Source organism: Lygodium microphyllum, chromosome 6 (assembly GCF_053477565.2).
Source record: "Lygodium microphyllum isolate KBCC chromosome 6, Lygodium_microphyllum_v1.1.10, whole genome shotgun sequence".
Classification (NCBI taxonomy): domain Eukaryota; kingdom Viridiplantae; phylum Streptophyta; class Polypodiopsida; order Schizaeales; family Lygodiaceae; genus Lygodium; species Lygodium microphyllum.
In genome coordinates, this window is record NC_141140.1 from 32160570 (window position 1) to 32183281 (window position 22712).

Sequence of the window (22712 nt, forward strand, 5' to 3'; positions counted from 1 at the left end):
AGGGGGCCACGTGGTGGAGCCCTTCTCTCCCCCCCCATGCCTATATATACACCCTCTTAGGTGTTGAAGGGGGAGGAGAGGGAGACGAATGCTGGAGGCCAGAGGCTGCGCGGAGAGAGGAAGGGAAGTTGCTGTCGACGCTGGGAGAGAAGGAGGACGCCGCCGCCTTGCTGGAGACCACCAGACCGCCGCCCATCCTCGCCATCGCCATTAAGTCCTCTCCCTTGTCCTCGACGCCTTTTCCTTCCCAATCATTGGGCCTCCCCCCCCGACGTCGTTGCTAATCTCCAAAAGCTTCCTAGAAGCTTCTTTAAGAAGCTTCTAAGGATAAGGCCATAAGCCTTGGTCCTACACGACCTTTTCGGTTTTAAAACCGGGCCTTCCATAAGCCCAAAACCCGCAAGGCCGGTACTCTCAAGGATCCGCACTTTGGAAGGGATCTCCGGCGTACGAGGGAAAAGGGGAAAGATCTTGAAGCTGCTCGCAACGGTTGGAGAAGACTCACCGATCGCGTAAGGGTAAAGAAAAACCGAAAGTCCGTAAGCACGCTAACGATGGCTCCCAAGAAGTCGCAAGGCGCGCCTGCGGGAGGTTCTTCTCCTAGCATTCACGTGGACATCTCCCCGAGCCCACAGACCCAGGTTTTTTTTCTATTGTGATTTCATACTAAAGTAATGCATTAAGCATGACGATTCCACGGATTAAGAAGCACCCGTGCATGTTCAAATTCACCTAGCCTAGTTAAATGCAATTGGAAAAAATTGGTATTTTCAATATAAACGCTATTTGTCCATCCATCTTACGACCTTAATAGTAAATTGTCTTGTCGTGCATTTTCAAAGGAAAGCCACATATTGCCTAGGGTTAAAGAGGAAATTGTTAAGTGCATTGGTCATGAAGGAAAGGAGTATTTTTGCAATAACTCCCTTCGTTAGGATTCGCATGAGGAAAGTGTTAATTTCTGTTGCACGGCATGAAAAAGAACCCCGATCTTATATAAGTTGCATGGGAAAAGATGCTTGCAAATAGATTAAATCGACACTTGCCTTAGTATTGCATGAACTTCATTCACAATGTTGTTGTATCCAAGGTCGCACTTATACTTTCGCAAATTTCATTTCATCAAGTTGCATTTAGGAATGATTGCATGGCTTATAAAAGCATGAAATGCAAATACTTAGACAAAAGGTTGTAGGTGTTATTCCTTGATGTAAATCCTAGTAGGCCCTATGTAAGTTATTCTTCAAATTATCATGCCCTTTTGACTTTAGCAAAAAAGGGATAGGGCTATTGCGGATCTTATGGTGCGTAGAAATAATGAATTACATGTTTACATGTATTGTAACATTTTGTAACTATTTTTCTACTTTAGATCAAGTTTATCATCTCTAGGAAAGAATTGTCCTTGCCATAAGACAAGTAGGTCAACTTACCCAAGTCATTTGTGGTATCATGACTGTTAGGGTTTCGTATAGGCATAACTAGCCGATTCAATAAAAACCCCAAAGTACTAGCTAGGGCTTGGCACGTTAGAAATGCAGCCAAGTATCGTACTTGGATGCCAAGTCGAAGTCCTCAAACCCAAAGGTCCTACCCACCTTCCCGGAAAGTTGAGTCAATGGGACGCGCACGCAAATAATGATCTAGGGTTTCTACCCTAAGGATCATTCGACCTAATGCTAGAACTTGGATTGAGTTGGAATCCCTAGGACCGAACGTTGTCGGTCTAGTGCAATTAGGATTGGGGTGAGTAAGAAGACACCCTAAACCCTACTTCGAGTCTAATCATAATTCTTTGACCAGAAAACACCATTCTATGGGTGAAATGATCCCTTGGAATGGAGGCGTCACTTGTGCAACAAGTTGCAACGTCGCATAGCCTTGTGGTTTGATCACAAGAAAGTTTTGCCATTCCTTGGAATGAGGTTGGCAGGTTCTTGTGCAAGTTTAGCTTGCAAGGGGATGAGTAGTCATCCTGCTACATCACCCTCATTGGGAAAATTTGCCAAGTTAAGGGAAGTTAGGTATTTGCTTGGACGCAAATGATCAATCAATAAATTAAAGCGATATGGCCGCCAGGATTTACTAGTAATAAAACCTAAGGTATTGGTTAAGTTGGGTTAACAGGGTATAGCCGTAACTCAAGGACAAAAAGGGTGAACGAACAAACCCTTGAGGTTCTTGCCAAGTCGAAATTGATCCCAGATCGAATGCTGGAGGCATTCGGAGAGAAGGATTCACTCCTTAACAGTTGGCCAAATAAACGACCACTGGAAATTGATTGTGCTTGTAATAGTTTAGAAAGCACTGTTTGCATTGTTTGCTCAAGGAACTAAAGGATGAAAAGATATCTAAATGCTTCAGGTTGAAGGCCTGAAGGGAGAGGCAGCTTCAATTACCCCCGACTGCCTGCCTGACCCTAACCAAGGGGGTTATTGACCGCGCCGGGAACGTGGACTGAACCCGCCGCGAGAGGTCTTTCGGTTGAGCTCTACTTGGAGCAGGAGGACGCTTGGGTGCCAGGGGGGGCTCTGGCCGTAAATCCCTCGCCTTCCGGGTCCTGCACAAGAGGCTAACGTGACTCGGGAATTGGATCTCGAGGCCCGCATACTAGTCTATGGGCAGAAGCTTGGAATAGTGATCCCTGGCGGATTACTGGATAGCCTTCGGGCGGAATATGGACAAGCCTACGGGCGGAACTCCTTGTATTTCAAAGATAAAATGATGAAATGATAATAAAGAATTTGTCTGATATTGTTTTTCTATGTCACGTGATAAGATTACGTGAAGGAACCAGTGCTTAACAGGATTAATTAAAGAAGCTGATTGCTATATGTCAAATTAAATGTGTTAGATAATTACATAACTAAAACAAACCGAGGAAAGTGCAGAGGATGGACCATGGGTTCGTCCTACGGTTGGGTGGTCCCGGTTAGCCGGGAACTTTTCTCAAAAATCTCGAAGAACAGCGGGATGATCATCATTATCAAAGCGAATAACGAGAGCGATAACCTAGAGTTACGTCTTACCCGATTTACGCTGTTTTAGGGGAACGGAATGGGACTATGCCTTATGGCAGAGAGGTTGAGCCTTGCATCCCTCTCGTTTCCCATTCTCTTTGAACCAAGTGCAGCGTGAATTCGCTTCAGACCTGGCGTTTCTGCGTAAAGTAGTTCGATCGGGTCTGACGCTAGTTGTTCTTAGCTAATGACCAAACAGGAAAACCCTAATTCCGGTCGATCCTAAGTGGGAAACGGCCAGGATACTTCCGCTACGTGGCAGACGCGGGAAGACCTAGATTGCAAAACCCGTAACATTCCATGGGAGTGCCGGGCGGAGTTTTCTAGGCATCCTTTCTGATGGACTGCCAAGACGTGTCCTAGATGATTCTAGTGGACACGTTACAAGGTCTACGCATAAGAAGTTTGATAGGCCATGCATGAGTGAGCCCTTGGCATTGGCACATTCGAATGTATGTGGGCCCATGCCTTGTCAGTCTATGGGTGGTGCCAAGTATTTTGTTACTTTCATAGATGATTTTTCACAGAAAGTTTGGGCTTGTCCCATTAAGTTGAAATCCAATGTCTTGGCTGCGTTCTAGAGATGGCTTGCATTGGTTGAGAACCAGTCTATGTATAGGCTAAAATGCCTATGGACAAATAATGGGGGTGAGTATGTCTCACGTGCTTTTGAGCAGTTATGTGCTGAGAGGGGTATTAAGCATCAATTGACCGCCTCCTATACCCCCCTAGAATGGTTTGGCTGAGAGGATGAATAGAACCATCCAGGAGTGTGTATGTAGTATGCTTAGCCACGCAGGGCTACCATAGAGCTTTTGGACTGAGGCAGTTAGTACAGCTGTGCACATCATAAACTGATCACCTTCTAGTGGTTTGGATTTCTAGGTTGCCAAGGAGGTATGGACTGGAAAACCTCCCTCTTATGCACATCTCCGTGTATTTGGATGTGAGGCATTTTGTCATGTGCCCAGGGACAAGAGAAGTAAGTTGGATCCTAAGAGTGTTAGATGCATTTTCCTTGGTTATGGGGATGCAGGCGAGATGAGTTACCATCTCTGGGATCCATAGGCGCGGAAAGTCATCCACAGTCATGATGTATTCTTCCATGAAGACGAGATGCATAGGCAACCTGAGAGAGTTGTTGAGATCTGCAAGGTCATATTTCAGGAGGAGTCGAGAGCTTCCGCACAGCCAGTTGGACAGCCTACAACTGCAACAGATGCTCATGGTCAAGGCATTGGATAGGCAGTTGGGTAGGCAGCAGAGCCTACCATGAGATGGTCTACTAGAGATAGACATCCACCTGATAGATTTCAGCCCTCAATGCATTACGTCTTGGTTACAGATGTAGGAGAGCCTTTCACTTAAGATGAGACTATGCATAGGGGTGACAGCACCCCTGGGAGAGGGCTATGCAGTCTGAGATAGACTCCTTGCATAAGAATGACACTTGGGATTTGGTTTTCTTGCCTATGGGCAAGAAGGCTTTGCCATGCAAGTGGATGTACAAGCTGAAAAGTACCCTAGACACCCTAAGCCGGTATACAAGGCTAGATTGGTAGCAAAGGGTTTTAAGTAGGAGCATGGTGTGGACTTTGATGAGTCCTTTTCTACTGCGGTTAAGATGACCACCCTGTGCTTAGTCTTGGTTTTAGTTGCCCAGCTTGACTTGGATTTATACCAGATGGATGTCAAGACGGCTTTCTTACATGGGAACTTGCATGATGAGATTTATATGGAGCAACCTAAGGGCTTTGCAGAACCTAGCAAGGAGCACCTAGTGTGCAAATTGAAGAAAAGTCTTTATTGCTTGACATAGGCACCTAGGGAGTGGTATCATAAGTTTGATGCCTCATGGCTACAGCAAGAGTGCTATGGATCTGTGTCTTTACACGAAGAAAGCCCATGATGGTTCTTTATTGATTTTGGTCCTCTATGTGGATGATATGCTGATAGCAGGAAAAGCTCATGATGAGCTAGATTCGCTTAAGGCTCAGCTCAAGAAGAGCTTTGAGATGAAAGAACTGGGACAAGCCGCTCACATACTTGGTATGCGCATTAGACGTGATAGGCATCAAGGACTCCTCTACTTGTCACAGAGGGAGTACATTCATAAAGTCCTTGAGCACTTTCGCATGCAGGACGTAAAGCCTATTGGTTGTCCATTCCCTTCTTATGTAAAGGTATCACATGCTTATTGTCCGCAGACAGATGAACAGAGGACCGAGATGGCCAAGATTCCCTATGCATCCACAGTGGGCAATCTTATGTATGGCATGATAGCCACTCATCTAGATATTGCCTTTGCAGTTGGTGTTGTGGCACGCTATATGGCTACACCTGGCAAGAAGCATTGGGATGCCATGAAGGGTATCATGAGGTACCTAAAGGGCACTTTAGATATGTGCATATGCTATGGCAGCCAGGATACAGGAGTCGTGGGGTACACTGACTCTGATTATGCAGGACATGCAGATAGTAGGAGATCCACTTCTGGCTATGTATTCACATATGTTGGAGGTGCTATTTCTTAGATGTCCAAGGTACAGAAATGCACGGCCCTTTCTACTACAGAGATCGAGTATGTTGCAGCCACTGAGGCTTGCAAGGAGGCCATTTGGTTGGGTCGTTTGGTTGCTGACCTTGGTATTGATGCTATCCCTACACTGCATTCGGATCCTATGAGTGCTATTTAGTTAGCTAAGAATCTAGTCTTCCATGCGAAGATGAAACACATTCAGGTGAGATACATGGGCCTCTCTATAGAGCGCTTTGCCTTCCTCAGGAGGTTGATGGGCGTGGGATGAGATGACGTCTTTCCTCATCCTATTGTACATGTGTACATGTTGTACTATCTTTTTCTTTTTCTTTTCACTCCTCACTAGGGCAGATTCGCCTTTAATTGGAAGGTTGTTGGGGGTAAAGGTGCCTCTGCCTAGCCACCCTTGTATTACTACACTGACAGTCATTGCCACTACACACTGCATGTGGTGGGCGCCTGTCACAGTCACTTTATTATTTATTCTTTTAGTGATGGTTTGAATAAAGGAAGGCCCAATCACACATTGTGACTGTTGGAGTTCCCTTTTCTTGTCTCTCTCTTTCTTGCTCTTGCTCTCCCACCATAGCTCTCGAGTGCAAGCTTCGATCCTTCTTACCTTTCACTTCGTGCACAATCACTCATGCAGTTTGCAAATTAGAAACCATGTTTTTCAATCAATCAAACGATGCTCCCACAAAAAAGAAAAATAAATGCATTGAAGAAATTGTGCCTAGCCTAACTACATGTGCTCATGCATCATGCAAATTCAAACACAAAAGATACACACAACGAAAAATAAACTCCTAATGATGCTAACTAATGTTTTCAAATTCTTGGCCAAATACTCAACCCTTAGATTCGCAGTAGTGGACATGTAGCGTCATGATATCCACCCCCTCCAAACCTACACATCCTTCGGCATGTGCCAACTTGTTTACCACTTGCAACATTATTCCCACCAGGATCATATGGGAAATCATCTAGGTAATATGACAAGTAGGTAAGATGACATGGATTAACACATCATCCTCCTGGATCATATAGATAAATCAAGGTAGGTATGTCTTCATAGATCATCTCTGTATCTAGTGGCTTGTCATAGATCTTCAAAACATCCAGATCATCTTTGGCTAGTTGATCATCAAACAATCTCATGACTCCAATCTTATCTATATCCATCTTCATAAATGGTGTAAAATTTGGCAAATCATCAACCCTATCCAAAGGTAATTTAACCTTATTGTCAATTGTCTTAAATTGTCGTTGTACTCTAGCTTCATTACTATAACCTGCAATTTTCACACCTCGATGAAAATACCCTGGTAAACATAAATTTTGATGTGTATAAATAGCAACACCCAAATCTTTTTGCTGAAATATGTTAGCAAAGAATACTTCTTGTTGAGAATCCTCAGCACACCCAAATTCTTTTGAAGCAGCAAATCAGCAATTTCACAACTCATCACTAGAGAATGGACCTGTAAGACATATGACGTCTCTTGATTTTGAGTTTTCATCAATGCTGAAAGATCCTTAATAGTATCTGAGCATAATAGGACATCATCAAATCTTCTCATCAAAATTATTCTCCTAAATCTTCTTCAAGTCAGTAATGAGAAGGAGCTTGAATCCAATTTGTTTTTCTGGCTTTGGATCTTTTTTTTTCGGGGCTTTCTGATCTTCCTGTACTTTCAGCTTTTGAACTTCAGTCATACTCTGCTCTGGTTCTAAATAAGAAGGCAAGGAAACTAGATCTTCTCTTTTTCGCTTCTTCGTAAGCACTTCGACTCCCTGAGAGTTCGCCATTCTAAAAGAATTTGTAGGGGTAGATGAAATTGGGACTAATACTAGAGCTGGCTGCTGCTTCCTTCTAGTGATCTTTTTTTGAAGGTCTTTTAGGTTCTTTAAAATTTTCTCCATCATATCTTCCACAATTGGTATTTCAGATGGTCTGCCAACCGTAGTAGGAATAGAGATAGGTATAAACATAGAAGTAGGCATAAACATGGGATGAGAAGTAGGAGAAGAAGTTGAAGAAGCAATAGGAGAAGTAGGAGAAGTCGAGGTAGGAGAAGATTTTGCTAGAGGTGTTTGCATACCGTTCTCTAAGTGAGCCTTCCATCTTCACCTCTTTGTCAATGTGGAAAGCACATCAACATCATCTTGCCAATCTGTCTTCAATCCCATAGGCTGTGTATGGTGTTCAAGAAGATTTCCCAACTCATCCTAAAGTGCAAGATCAGTCGCCTCCAAGAATAACTCCACTTTCTCCAAGTTTAGGATTCTTTGCTCAAGGGCATCCAACTGGTTGTAACATTCTTCAAACTTGCACAATAACTCGAAAGCAACAAGACCTTTGTTTGGCTGATAGACCCATTCTTTGAATGTCTTCCACTTAGCAATACCATAATCCTCCAAAAAATATTCATCTTTGAGTACCTTCCTGAAGACATTCAAGTTGGAATCTCGCACAAATAAATTAGTCACTCTAACCCACAAAGCAAGCATGACAAGCCATAAGAAATAGTTGCTCCAGTTGGTAGGAACTCCAAAGAAGCATATCTAGCTTTCAAAAGCTTTAAGATAGGCTGAAACATTCTGACTATCAAATAATTTATGCTCACTTACCACAACCTCAGTCGCCTTGGTTGCTCCATGTGTATGCTCTTGTTCTTGATGTAGCATTTGTTGTTGATCCAATTGTTGCTGATGTAATTGCTACTGCTGCTGCATAAATAACTCCATCTGCTGATTCTGCATCATAAAGGCTGAAGAAAGAGTTTGTAATAAAATTTTCATCTCATCGATCAAAAAGGAAGAAGCACTCGATGATGAAGTGAGTGGAGTATTTGAAGAGTCTCCCATCTCGACAATCAGAAGCAATGCTTTCACGTCAAGCTCACCAGATGTTGCATGGTTTTCGCGTGGGAGTTTGTGAAATCGCTCGCTGTAGGGACGCTTTGAGTAGCCAAACTCAACGAGATCTTCGGGGGATGGAGGACAATTTTGACGACTTGAGATGGAGGTATGGGCCATTAGGGAGACTGTGCACATAAGCTTGCTCCAAAATATGTTTCTTCTCCTTGGAGTCTCGACTGGATCTACTGCCCTCCATCGTTCATGTCTTCTGCGAACTGCAGCAACTTCCTTGTCTCTTCATTTTTGTCGTTGTTATTGCAGGTTTGTCGATCTTCATCAGCCTTCATCACAGCTTCCTTCGATTTCAGGGGTCTTATTTTCGATGTCTCACCTTCCAATTGGATGCATCCTCTGTTATGTAATCCTCAAATTCCTCAAGGAGGATTCCATCATCAAATTGGGTACAAACATGAGCAAGGCATTTGATTCAATCACTCAATTCATGAAATACCATAAATATATTGCATTTACCATTACAATTACTAACCCATGTGCATATGCATTCCCGTTGCACCTACTAATTACACACACCTAGGACCAAGGCACATAGTAGATTACACATTTGCATTTGCGAAACTTGGATTGTGTAGTGAACTTTTAGATGCAGACACTAAACTTAAATCAAAACTTGGATTTGTGAAACTACGAGTCAAAGAACACACAAAGCCAATGTAAATTGGAAGCTCACGAGCTAACACAAGTAACATGTACCACAATCCCTACAATCGTTATTGAATTGTGATTGCAAGATCCATGAGTGGTTGAAAAGAAAAGAAAGCCTGCTTGCACACTACACACTCAAACAAAATTGAAATCAAGGAAAAGGGTAAATTTGTATTCATGATAGTCAACATGAGGTTGCAAAAATTGAAATGGTCTTCTTCTATTGCAGCTCGGACCGCTGTTTACGGAACACTTCTCGGAGCTCTTCTGTCATAGCAGTTTCCACCCTTCTGAGCTCCTTCCTTTTGTTTGCCTTCCTTGCCAATGATTCCTTTATTGCTTTTTTGTCTTCTTGGTCGTCACCTTTCATGTTGTCGATTCGCTCCCCGATTGCAGGCAGGTCACCGTCCTTTTAAGCTCATACTCTACCTCCTTCAATAGCACATTTCTGCGGACATGCCAAAAAGCCGTGGCTTTTCCTATTTAAGGCTTTAGCTTCTCTTGAAGCTCAAAGCTTTTGTTTTTTTCAATAGCTTGACGACAGTGACTAGGTCATTAATATAGCAATTATATTCAGCCATTAATACTACGTGTATCATCGTTTGCCTAGCATTTTTTTAGATGACGTGCTTTAGAGTATTGCTTCATCTACACATCTTCGAAGGCAAAAATGCCTTCTATCCCAATCATAGCAAGATTCCATTTGTCTTGTCAAACAAGAAGCTTAACACAATAGTGGATGCAAAATCTTATGTGATAATTGCTTTAAAAGTTGTCCATGTAAAGAGTTCAATACTTTCTGATAGTGGCGTCTCCTTGTATTCTAGAGTTAGCAATATCATTGGTGCCTTCTTATTATTAGCTATAAAATAAGCTTTTATACAAGGACACATTCTACTCTTTGGCATATAACATCAATGCTTGGAACCAAGAAGAAAATCCCTGTAGTTCATCAACTTTCAGTAGAAAAATAGTATCATATTTTTCCTTTCACCCTGCTCTTCTTAAGATCCTTGTTTTGATATTAAAACCCCATGTCAAACATTCCATCAATTTCTTCAAGTAGCTTTTCTGGCAACTTTTCCATCAAGGCCTCTCAGCATTTAGAAAGGAAGTTTGGCAATAGCCAATGAGCATAAGATAGAAAGAACTTGGAGTGAAAAATAAACATTGGTCCAAGTTTTCTTTAGAATTGTCGCTCTTGCTAATGTGATAAACACTTTTGTTGAACTCAATATTACTTCTCAAGTTTAGGGGTTCATATTCAAGATCTTGCCAAAAGAACATCGTCTTCCGTGGAATGTTTCCTAACAAGAACATGCTTGGGGAAAGAATTTCGTGCCCAATCACTCATGCAGTTTGCAAATTAGAAACCATGCTATGCAATCAATCAAGCGATGCTCCCACAAAAAAAAAACAATGCATTGAAGAAGTTGTGCCTAGCCTAACTACATGTGCTTGTGCGTCATGCAAATGCAAACACAAAAGATACACACAATGGAAAATAAACTCCCAATGTCATTGACTAATGTTTTCAAATTCTTGGTGAAATACTCCGCCCTTAGATTCACAATAGTGGACGCGCGGCGTCACCACATCGTCTTTCCGCAGGAAGACACTGTCCAAGATAGGACCTTCAAATCCCTTGGGATTAGGCTGCATGTGATCACACTCCATCCGCGATCAATAGGGAATTTACTGGCTTAGAGCCCCTCTAAGCTTCCCTGAGCCTTCGGAGCCATCCTACATAACAAGGGAACTTACTACTTGGCCCTTTGCCCTCTCAGGTGCTCGAGTGATCAAAAACCAAAAACACCTACCTCCCTCAAGAGCGTACGACCCCCACTTGCAGGTGAGTTTTTCCACACTCTGCAGAGTGTTAGGGAGCATTCGTTTGGGAATCCCAATGTCCTGAACCACCATAATCCACAATTCATCTGATTATGCAAGCCTGGAATCATAAGAGCCATAACTCATTATTCACAAATCCAAAAGCAGTCATAACCATAAAACATTTTTAACACAATTGTCAATGCAATGCATAGAAACTATCTCCTTCGTCAATTTCTGTGTTCCTTCCTAAAAAGTAATTGATAATACTAATATATTTTTGTAAGTTTAAGTATGTTCTAACTTATCGTAATCTATGTAACGGACTAACTTATCCCTCATTAGAAAAGTTTAGAGTTATTAGCTTAAAAAGTAATCCTTTTTTTAATGCATTAAACCTGATTATCTTCGTTCAGCCATCCATCGTGATTACAAGTTATGGCTGCAACCTCAATTTGTTGTGGGATGGCTAGTTCTTCGGTTTAAATGGGTTCGGGGTGAACTTCCACTTGTGCTTCACCATCATGTTGAGTTCCCTCAGTAGCAACGACAACTTCCTCGAATTGGGGAGCTCTCTGAGCATGATCTCGCTCAGGATGTAGATGTCTCTTGGGAGCCATGGAAGAAGCTTAATGGGTTCGGGCAACGCTTTCGCATAAGAGTGGAGAGAGAGAGAGAGAGAGACTGAAAGAGAGGCTTGGGTGATTGCAGCAGAGCTTCATGGCATCAATAGCAATAGAGAGACTTCTACATGGATCATTGTGTGTCTTTGACGTGATACTCTACCCATGTTTATATAGTAATGAGGAGGGGAGGCGGCGGGGGATAAAGAGAGGGCGCCTACTTTTTAGCATTTTTTATGACGTCATCGACGACAAAAAGAGAACGTTTTCTTTTAGCATTTTTGACGATGTCATTAATGACGTCAGGGAGAGGCTCCGTTTTTTTAGTGTGAAGATAAAAATTGATGAATATGTGGGCGAGGACGCACTGCGCGCCGTGATGGTGTCACTCCAAGGCAATGACCAAGGCATCTTGGCCTTGGCATACTTGACAATGGACTACAAAGGCTTCCTTGGCGCTGTTGGATGTGTGTGAGAAGCTTCCACTAGCTTGTAGGAAAATCTTCCTAGGAGGTCACCCATTTCGGCAGACAGCAGTGTCGTCACCCAAGTGCACTTAACTGCCAAGTGACTATCCACTAGGCTAGTTCTGTTTGTTGTTCTATACTACAAACATAGTTTTAATAAGTTAGTCTTGGGAGGGTTTCCCAAGTCTTTCTTCCATGAACTGGCATATAATACCTCATTAATAATAATTATTATCTTATTAAGTAGAGTCAGTTTCATTTAAAAAATGTGCAACATAAATCAATTTTCTTTGGAATATATACACACATTGTTTATTAAAATAAACTAAGTAATGGGGACATTACAGAATGAACTTAAATTTTCTCTAATCTAGCTCTAATACTATGTAGAACAAGGATCTAAAATACATTTGGATGTAAAATGTAAAGAGCAACAAGATAGAAGATAGGTTTTCTTTATGATCAAAAAAAATTTTGAAACAGAGACTATGAAGTTTGATGATGGAATATTTGTTTCCTTTTTCAAAGTTTTATGGAAAGGCCATCCTTGACACACATAATCGCATTATGTTGCCCATCAAGCTCATTCCTAGATTGGTCTTGCTATACATATTAAACCTCATGTTTACTCATTGAGGTTCATCACAACCTTCTATCAAAGATCAAGGCCAATTATATGATTTCACAATGTTCTTTAATAATAAATTTTACATGTGGAATATAAAATGCCCTTCTATAAATGAATTTATACATTTTAAAATATTTTCTTATGTGAATATATAACATTTGTAAGGTTGTGTTTTTTTATATCTCATGTGACTTATTTTTATACATAGTGACGTCCTTAAGGGTGCGAGGAAGGGGCAAGGAGGGGGAGGGAGAAGGGCAAGGGAGACACAGGGGGTGAAACTAGGATAGTAGTGGAGGGGAAGGGGGGAAAAGGCAAAGAGGGTGTAAGAGGAGTAGGAACCAAGGATACTCCTGCTAGGGAGGAGGTTGCTATTACGAAGGTTGATGAATGGCCCCTCCAACTCACTCGAACAACATTGTCCTCACATGATGGTAGAAGGCGTCTTACAAGTTTCGCTTTTTCTAGTAACCAGGTCAAAGTTCTAGGCGAAGTGCACACGTAAAAGGCTACATAATTGGCTATGGGGTGGAGCGGTCGGTCAAACATCTCTCGCTGTCGATTCGAGGCACTCTTCTTCCTTGTAGGACTATCGACCACGTCGTTCGCATGACGGAGCTTAGCGACCGAGTCGCCAATCATCCCTATTTCATACTTGCATGCGGGGAGGCCGGCACTCAGCTATAAAATCCTGCAGACGACATTGTTCAGTTTCACCTCGACGTCTTACAGATCACTGAGAGAGAGATAGAGACAGAGAGAGAGAGAAGCAAAGTTTAGTGTGAGCTAGAGAGACAAATCCTGCAATATTATCCAGCTGCAGCTTGAACTAGCGAGAATTATGGCCGGCTCTTATAATAAGGCTGCGCCTGCGATCAGGCGGCCGCATGTTTATGACCAGAGTAAGGCACTAGCTGTAGTGCAGGTGCTGCTATCATCAGCTGCAGTGTGCTTCAGCTTCCTGCTTCTCGCTAGTTGCATACAATTACCTGCCTCGGGCCAGCTCACGTCCGATTTCTATGCGCAGTCGTGCCCGGATGTTGAGCGCGTGGTGCAATCGGCCGTGCAGACGGCGGTGAACGCCGACACAGGCATGGGGGCTTCCCTACTGAGGCTGCACTTCCACGACTGCTTCGTGCAGGGCTGTGATGCATCGCTGCTCCTCGACGGAGCTTCGGGGGAGCAGTTTGCGCGCCCCAACAACAACTCGCTGCGCGGTTTCGACGTAGTGGACAACATCAAGGCGGCGGTGGAGGGCGCATGTGCGGCCACGGTGTCGTGCGCTGACATTCTGGCGCTGGCAGCGCGGGACTCCGTTGTCCTGGTAAGAGAAGTATCTGTCCATACATATATATATATATATATGCTAAGGATATATACATTATTTAGCGATAGTAATCAAGATCTGATGTCGCAAATATATGCTAACGCTAGTGCTTTACTAAGCAGGCGGGCGGGCCCTCGTGGACTGTGCTGCTGGGACGAAGAGACAGTGGCAGCGCAGCCAGCCAAAGTGCAGTGACGGCAGCCCTACCGGGACCAACCGACTCACTGTCCACCATCATCAGCAAGTTCGCGACGGTGGGGCTAAACGAGCAGGACGTAGCAGCGCTGTCAGGAGCCCACACCTTCGGGCGCGCCCGCTGCGTCAACTTCGTGGGCCGCCTCTACAACTTCAGCGGCACCGGCCAGCCCGATCCCACGCTGGACCCCACCTATCTCCAGTCACTCCAGGCCACGTGCCCTGAGGGCGGAAATGCGAATGTGGCGGCCCCGCTGGATCCGATGACACAGAACGCCTTCGACAACCAGTACTACCTGAACCTGCAGGGCAACCAGGGGCTGCTGCAGTCGGACCAGGAGCTGCTTTCCACCCCCGGCCAGGCCACCATGCCGAGCTACGTCAACATCTTCGCCTCCGACCAGTCCTCCTTCTTCACCAGCTTCATGGCCTCTATGGTGAACATGGGCAACATCAGCCCCCTCACCGGTTCGGATGGGCAGATTCGCCTCAACTGCGGCCAGCCCAATTCAAGCTAGGCTGGAATAACCTCCATTAATTACATTCATACCGACAGAAACCTTCACCTTCTATACAGGCATCATTTTTGGAATTGAAACCTGTGTGGCTGCCAATGCCCCATTGATATGAACATTGAAATCGTATGGAGCTAAGGAAAAACGCGGTGGAAAAACCAAAAAATTTGCACTTACTAACTCCTTTTACAACGAGAAAGATTCGATGAGCACATATTCGCCAAAGCCCTCGATTATCCCTAGATTTATAGAACTACAGCAACAAGCCAATGCTTGTGAAGCACTTAGTTTCTTATCTTCTGTTATTGCCCAGTACTTTGCTATCTAATGACTTAATTAGATAGCAAGTTGGAAGATAGCCCCTTGAGCATTGCCACGAGCGTGGCTTAATTTTAACCGGTTTGTGATCTCGAGTGCAATTTTATTTGTACCTTGCCTACCATATGTTTCCACAAATTTGTACATAGACTCTTCAACCTTCTCACTTACACCGGCCCTCCACGTTTCAAATTCATGTAATTTAAGTATGTTGGACTCTTGAATCTTTCCCTTCCAAGTTATTATCGTGAGTCTAGCAACAAATGATGCTATGGATCTAGGGACATGATGTAGAGGAGATGGGAAAAATATCAGCCTACATGCTAAAGGAGCACTGTACTATGTCAGGCTAATAATATGTGCATTCCTAGGTTCCAGGGACTCAATTAGATTCATGAAATCCTTAGGTGATGACAGGGATGGTGTGATAGGCTATTGCCAACCTTTGGTGATATATATTGGAGGAGTGCAAGTATATGAAGTCATGCTCAATGCACAACAATTTGAGAAACCTTAAGCTTAACCAAGTGAAACCTTAACCTTCTATACAACTATCATTCTTTAATTGAAACCTCTATGGCTGCCAATGCCCCATTGATATTAAATCCTATGGAACTAAGAAAAAGCTTTCTCAATGTGGTTGCTGAAGCGGATTCACTCACATCCCTTAAACTAATTTAGTTTAAAGCCTGTTGGAACCTACCTTCTCAAAAAGGGTTTCCAAAAGAAAAGCAAGTATCTTTATTAGTTCTTGGTTGGTGATTAGAAAACATCAAGTAAAATTTAATTTCAATTGCACCACCTCCTCCTAATATGAGAAAGATAAACACATGGTTTTGTCAATTGGAAGATTGTGTAAAAACCAATTACTCAGACTTACTAACTCCTCTTACAGTGAGAAATATTGGATGAACACATATTCTCTAAAGCCCTCTATGATGCCTAGATTTATAGAACTACATCAAAAAGCCAATGTTTGTAAAGCACTTAGTTTCTTATAATCTTTTCTTATTGCAAAGTACTTTGATATCTAATGACTTAGTAGGTTGGAAGATAGCCCCCTAAGCATCACCACGTGTGGTGCCATTTTTACCATTCTTTGATACCAAGTGCAATTTTATCTATACCATGCATACCATATGTTTCTCCATTGTACTTGGTACTCTAAGTTTAATCAAATTTATGGCATTTAAATATCTTTAAAATATATGTTAATGAAGTTGTAAAATTTGCAAAAAAATCGCATAAAGAAACACGTAAACTATCGTGTGTATAAGCCCAACTATAAATGCATTTTGAGGCACACATCTTTTGGTTGGGTTATTTATTTGAGTGTAGACATGCCCATAAGATTTCTCTTATTTCAAAAAAAGTATCAATGTGACCTTCTATGGGCCTAATCCCTTGTAGTGAGGGACATAGTAGCCTAATCTATGATGAAAATGCATGTAGTTTCTTATTCAATGTCAAGACCCACCATTGGAATGCGCATTACTAAAAGTGTCAGTCTCAATATGTCTTTCTAGCACCATGAGAAGCATTAGAATAGCCATCAAAGTAACTAGTACTATATAACGATGTTATTGTCAACATATATTCCAACATTTGCAAGGATCTAGCCCTTTGTAAGGGCAAGGGATCTAGTCCCCTGCAAGATATATAGTGATGGTCATGTATAGAGATGTTAATATCAACATTTTGTAGAAATCTAGACCCTTAAAAGGCAAAGGGGCCACATCCCTACTACTATCCATGTCTACATCGCATTAGACATGGACTACCTATTTGCCACCTACACATTTTATGAAAAATTAAACAATACTTTTCAAAATTATTAAATTGGATCAAAGAAACTTACTTCAATGTATATTTGCAACTATTATAGGATATGAATGATTGCTTACTATTATAGCATGCATCTAGGAGGTGCACATAAAGCTTGCTTGCTAGAAAGGTCCAACTTTGACTCTCAATAGGTCCTTCCATGATTGGTTTGTAACACATGAAAAACCTACAATACTCCATTTGGGTGTGTTAATATGTATCTAACATGTGCATGTGTGTATGTATATTGTGTGTGTACATGCATGAGTTTACGCATGTGTGTATATGTATATAAACACACATATATACAAATAAAACATAATTCTACTCTCTCTCTCTCTCTCTCTCACCCTCCTCTCTCCTCTCTCCAGTACTTCCTATTGCTAGGTGGCACTTACACGAGGACTTGAGCGCACCTTCAATGGTTCTTCCTTGTGTACACATTGACGTGATGGTGTCTTGAATGGTTCTACATTACCATGGGGCATGTTCCCAAGAGTGAATTACTTTTGGTCTTGGGTAGAAGGATGATGGAGATAGCTATCCTTTTCCGGAGACATGAGACTTGCAAGTTTGAATGTGGGTGAAGGTGTATGTGGATGATGCCACAATATTTATATCTCAAGTGCTAACGTCTACATGATTTGATTATTTATGAAATTCCAATGATTATTTGATTTATTATGGCTAGTTGGATTTTATTTAGTTAACCATTAATTTAACATGATTTTCTAAATTTTTGGCACAAGAGCTGATGTGTATAGAGCAAGATGAATTGGATACACATTGCAAGTGCAATTTATTATATAGACTTCTTTATTGAATTCTTTAAATAGAAGCACCAGCGTTTACTCTAAGGTGTGCGCACACCCTCTTTGTAGATATTTATGAATATTTGAGATTTTAGAAGACATATTGAAGATATTCTAGAAATATTTTATGGCTCTCAATAGTTGTGGGTTATACAATGGATTGCAACTATCTATTCAATGAACTCCAACTCTTTTATGAAAAGAGTGATTGTAAAGGGCCTATCTTTGGGCAAAGCAAGATTCATTTTAATATTATAAATATGGCATGGAGGAGATGCCCACTCCATGTATGGGGGGAGATTGCACCCAAACGTGTGTTGCTCAATTTTTCTTTACTCTACTTTAAGTATATTTTGAGTTTATAAGTCATGCTTTCATTTTTTATGAGTAAAAGAGAGTGAGGAGAGATTCTTCTACTTGCTATGTGCAAGCCTCACATCCGATCTACTCAACACTTCCTCTTCCAATCTCTCTCTCTCTCTCTCTCTCTCTCTCTCTCTAGCTCTAGCTCTCTCCTTCCCTATCCCTCTCACTCTCCCTGTTGGTCTCATCCCTCCCCTTTTTACGCACACCCACATTTTACACACACACACACACAAAGAAAAAATCAATCAATCAATAGTTAAGATTAGAAATAAAATAGCTATATAAGGTGCATATACATAGATACACACATACTCTTTCTATTAACACTTACTTCAGACTACATAGAAAAACAATAATAACCAACTAGGAAGAAATTAAGAAGTGCAAGGAGAAGAGTACATGGACAAAGGAATCAAAGATTAAGTCTCAACTCTTGGAAGCACCAAAATGAGTTACCTACATTGCATCAAAATATCATAATCAAAATAGAAAAGAAAAAGGAAAAAATAAAAGAATAAGAAAACATGGAATCTTACATTTTGGTAAGTAAATGCAATAGGAAAAAAATGGGCAATGTAAGGTAAGTTTCATTAAAGTACATTTATTTGTACCTTGCCTACCATATATTTCCACAAATTTGTACATAGACTCATATTGGTGTATCCCTCATGTCTTATAGTGGAGACAGAGCTTGAAAGGTAATGGATATATCGCTCACAGTGGAGATGGAGCTCTAAAGATAGTGTCTATATAATCATGAAATCAATAGATATAGTTGTTGGTATATTTTACCCACACAATCACCTATAACGTGAAATATATATGAATGTACAAAGTACCAAAGCTACAAGATAACATAAGGATTCTCAAACAACTAGAGCAATAATAGATAAGACCAATGATGCTCAATAAGGTAATCAAAGATATCCAGAATATGCTTAATCCGCCGCTAACATCATTTTGATTTGCTTGGAGCACATTGACAAGCATACAAGACAACATACAAAACAAAGTCACTAGTAGAAGAAAATGTGCATATCTTGTACAAAGAATAAGGCTCCTACATGGCTATGCACATAAAAACTTAAATTTAGAAAAAAAAACACACACACACACTCCCTCTCTCTCTTTTCCTCTCTCTCTCTCTCTCTCTCTCTCTCTCTCTCTCTCTCTCTCTCTCTCTCTCTCCCCCCCCTTTACACAACACACACATGTTGTTAGGATTTTTCTATGTATGGCCAAAAGCCATTGGGACTCAAGTAAGATAGATCATAGCACGAAGAAAAGAAATTCCATCAAAGAAGAAGACAAGAAGCAACAAAAATCCAAGAGAAAAATGAAACCCAACTATAGAATGTATTTCTTGCATATGAGGTTGAGCTCAATCATTGTATAGCATATGCATCCATATATACACATCCAAACTAGAGCTACTTGATGGTACTAGTGATGAAATATACACCATCCATTGTCCTTCTACACCCCCAATCTCTAATAGTTGGAGTATTTCCTTTTGGGGGATGGCAATCTTATAATTTGGCTACTTTATCCTACTCAAATGAAAAGAAATATTAGCTAAGGTTTCCACACCTTATGCTCTCTCTCTCTCTCTCTCTCTCTCTCTCTCTCTCTCTCTCTCTCTCTCTCTCTCTCTCTCTCTCTCTCCATTTACACAACATACACATGTTGTTAGGATTTTTCTATGTATGGCCAAAAGCCATTTGGACTCAGGTAATAATAGATCATAGCACGAAGAAAACAAAATCCATCAAAGAAGAAGACAAGAAGCAACAAAAATCCAAGAGACAAATGAAACCCAGCTATAGAATGTATTTCTTGCATATGAGGTTGAGCTCAATCATTGTATAGCATATGCATACATATATACACATCCAAATTAGAGACACTTGATGGTACTGGTGATGAAATATACACCATTCATTGTCCTTCTACACCCCCAATCTCTAATGGTTGGAGTATTTCCTTTTGGGGGATGGCAATCTTATAATTTGGCTGCTTTATCCTACTCAAATGAAAAGAAATCTTAGCTAAGATTTCAACACCTTATGCTCTCTCTATCTCTCTCTCTCTCTCTCTCTCTCTCTCTCTCTCTCTCTCTCTCTCTCTCTCTCTCTCTCTCTCTCTCTCTCTCTCTCTCTCTCTCTCTCTCTCTCTCTCTCTCTCTCTCCCCCTTTACACAACACACACATGTTGTTAGGATTTTTCTATGTATGGCCAAAAGCCTTAGGGACTCAAGTAATAATAGATCATAGCACGAAGAAAATAAAATCCATCAAAGAAGAAGACTAGAAGCAACAAAAATCCAAGAGACAAATGAAACCCAACTATAGAATGTATTTCTTACATATGAGGTTGAGCTCAATCATTGTATACATATGCATCCATATATACACATCCAAATTAGAGCCACTTGATGGTACTGGTGATGAAATATACACCATCCATTGTCCTTCTACACCCCCAATCTCTAATGGTTGGAGTATTTCCTTTTGGGGGATGGCAATCTTCTAATTTGTCTACTTTATCCTACTCAAATGAAAAGAAATATTAGCTAATGTTTTAACACCTTATGGTGTAGCCTATTGATCTAGCATGGGGATCGGATTTTGAATATTATTCTAGATGTGGTTAACTAATTGCATCTTCATACTCTAGTTACTCTACATGGCATTTCTTTGGAAGTAAGTTGATAGAACTTCCAAAAGAGGTTATTTGTCGGTAGAAACAATATCTGATAGCTAGTCTTTTAGTCATTGAACTCATGGACTTTTATCTCTTTCTTCCTGAGTAGGATCTTCCTACAAACAACCCATCATTATACTCATCTAAACAATTGATCTACTACTCAAAGTACTCCATTGGACACATGTCATTGTTGTATTTGTAGGAACCAATAGTTTTATGCCATTGAAAAGTAAGAAATTGGATATGCTCCACTCTTCAAACTTGCGACTTGCTACTTGGGGATAGTGAACTACAATAACTTACTATGTATACTTTCCTTGAAGGATGATCCTCCCTCTCTATACCATCTTTATGACTTATTTGAAGCTATATGATTACTATCATGAAGACTATGTTCTATATAAATGAGAAAGGCTCATCTCTATGATGAACTTGCTATACTTGTTGATATTTCATATTGAAGCACACAATGTTCATCTAATTAGGAACACTTCTTTTGAACTAGAATATTTTCAAGTGTAGTAAGCTTTTACTTGCTCAATCTCCAGATAAATAAGTTGAAGAGTGATCTGATATGATGACACATTATATTCCCAAAAAGATTATGCCATGTGTAGAAAAAACATATCTTTAGAAATGTCAAAGCTTGTAGATTGAGGACCTCACTGCATTATTACTAGGCATACATTGTATGATTTGCATATCCTTCATGCATCTTCTACTCTAATGATGATTGAATGCTATTAGAATAAGGGTACATGGATTCATGAATATTTGGGACAACATAGGTATTATTTTTCTTTGTTCTCATAAACTATCATAATAGGTCTCAAGTACTAATCCAATCCCTATACAGGATTTTAGTAAGATCTAATGTATGGTGAAGCTAGGCAGTATGCCTGATTAGGGGCTATCATATATGGCATTGTTTGATAGTAATGCATAGTTCTGGAGCCAAAATCATTTGAGTAAGCCTATGTAATATATGGTTATGTTAATGAACAGAGTGCTAATTGAGTGAAAGTCTCAAACCTCGGGTTGTGTGCTTATACTTTTAGTGCATGCAGTGATTGTATTTAACAAACTTTGTCATACAAAGATTGAATGAAATGATTTTCTAAGGGTTCCTATCTTAATATTCTTTGTCTGAACTTGATTCTATTCCTCTCTTTTCTTATTCTTTCTTATCTTAGATCTCTATACTCTTCTCTTCATAACCCTCATGAGTAAGGTTGTTGTTGAACATATATACTCCGACATTGGTAAACTTGATGTGAAGGCGACTGAAATGTTGTAGGATGGGAGACAATGCAGATGATACTCTCAATTCAGGACTTAAAGAGTTTTTAAAGACTTACGGTATGCATAACAGGGAAAAGGAATTTACTAAGGCTTTTGTTAAAGGCATGATTAAGGCATAATCTAGGGGTCTATTAAGTAGTTTTGAACCTTTGTAATTGATCAGATGTGAAAAGTCATGAGTAGATTATGAGTCTTTTGGGAAAGTAAGAAGGAGTCGTCGTGAGATTTATTCGCGCCTATTTTTGCATGAAGAGAATAGATGAACCTGTAATAATCGATGTGGTTATTCAAAAAGTGATGAAGGAACAACACAGATTTCTATGCATGTGTTTCTATGTGTATTCAAAATTGTTAACTGTTTTGAGTAATCAATTGTCTAAATTGCAAAATGACTTCTGTTCAGTGAAAAGTTAGTTTGTATGTTGAAGTAATCTTTAATGGGAAACCTTTTTGACCCCTAACACTTGGCGATCCTATGAATTAGTCTTTAGGCATCATGGGGGATTTTTCACAATGGAAAAGGTGTAGAAGATTCATGAATTAAAGGATACAGTCAGACATGGATTCTTGGCTTGAGGAATTTCAATATTGGACTATTGAAGAGGAGGAACAGGAATCCTTTGCTCATGCTCTATTATAGGAGTTACAGAATTGG

At 40.9% G+C, this 22712-nt stretch overlaps 1 protein-coding gene across 1 annotated transcript; it reads left to right on the forward strand.

The window, feature by feature from the left end:
• Positions 1 to 13423: 13423 nt before the first annotated feature.
• Positions 13424 to 15035, forward strand: LOC148034436 (peroxidase A2-like). The gene is made up of 2 exons (XM_087680521.1): positions 13424 to 14016; positions 14142 to 15035. Exons 1-2 carry the CDS (start codon positions 13534 to 13536, stop codon positions 14730 to 14732), a joined length of 1074 nt encoding a protein of 357 aa, XP_087536647.1. The 5' UTR covers positions 13424 to 13533; the 3' UTR covers positions 14733 to 15035.
• The last annotated feature ends 7677 nt before the right edge of the window (positions 15036 to 22712 follow it).

Bases quoted from the DNA above. Each gene is read 5' to 3' on its own strand.
- LOC148034436 (XM_087680521.1), top strand. From the start codon at position 13,534: ATGGCCGGCTCTTATAATAAGGCTGCGCCTGCGATCAGGCGGCCGCAT. The intron at 14,017-14,141 runs GTAAGAGAAGTA...TTTACTAAGCAG, and splicing joins CGCGGGACTCCGTTGTCCTG to GCGGGCGGGCCCTCGTGGAC.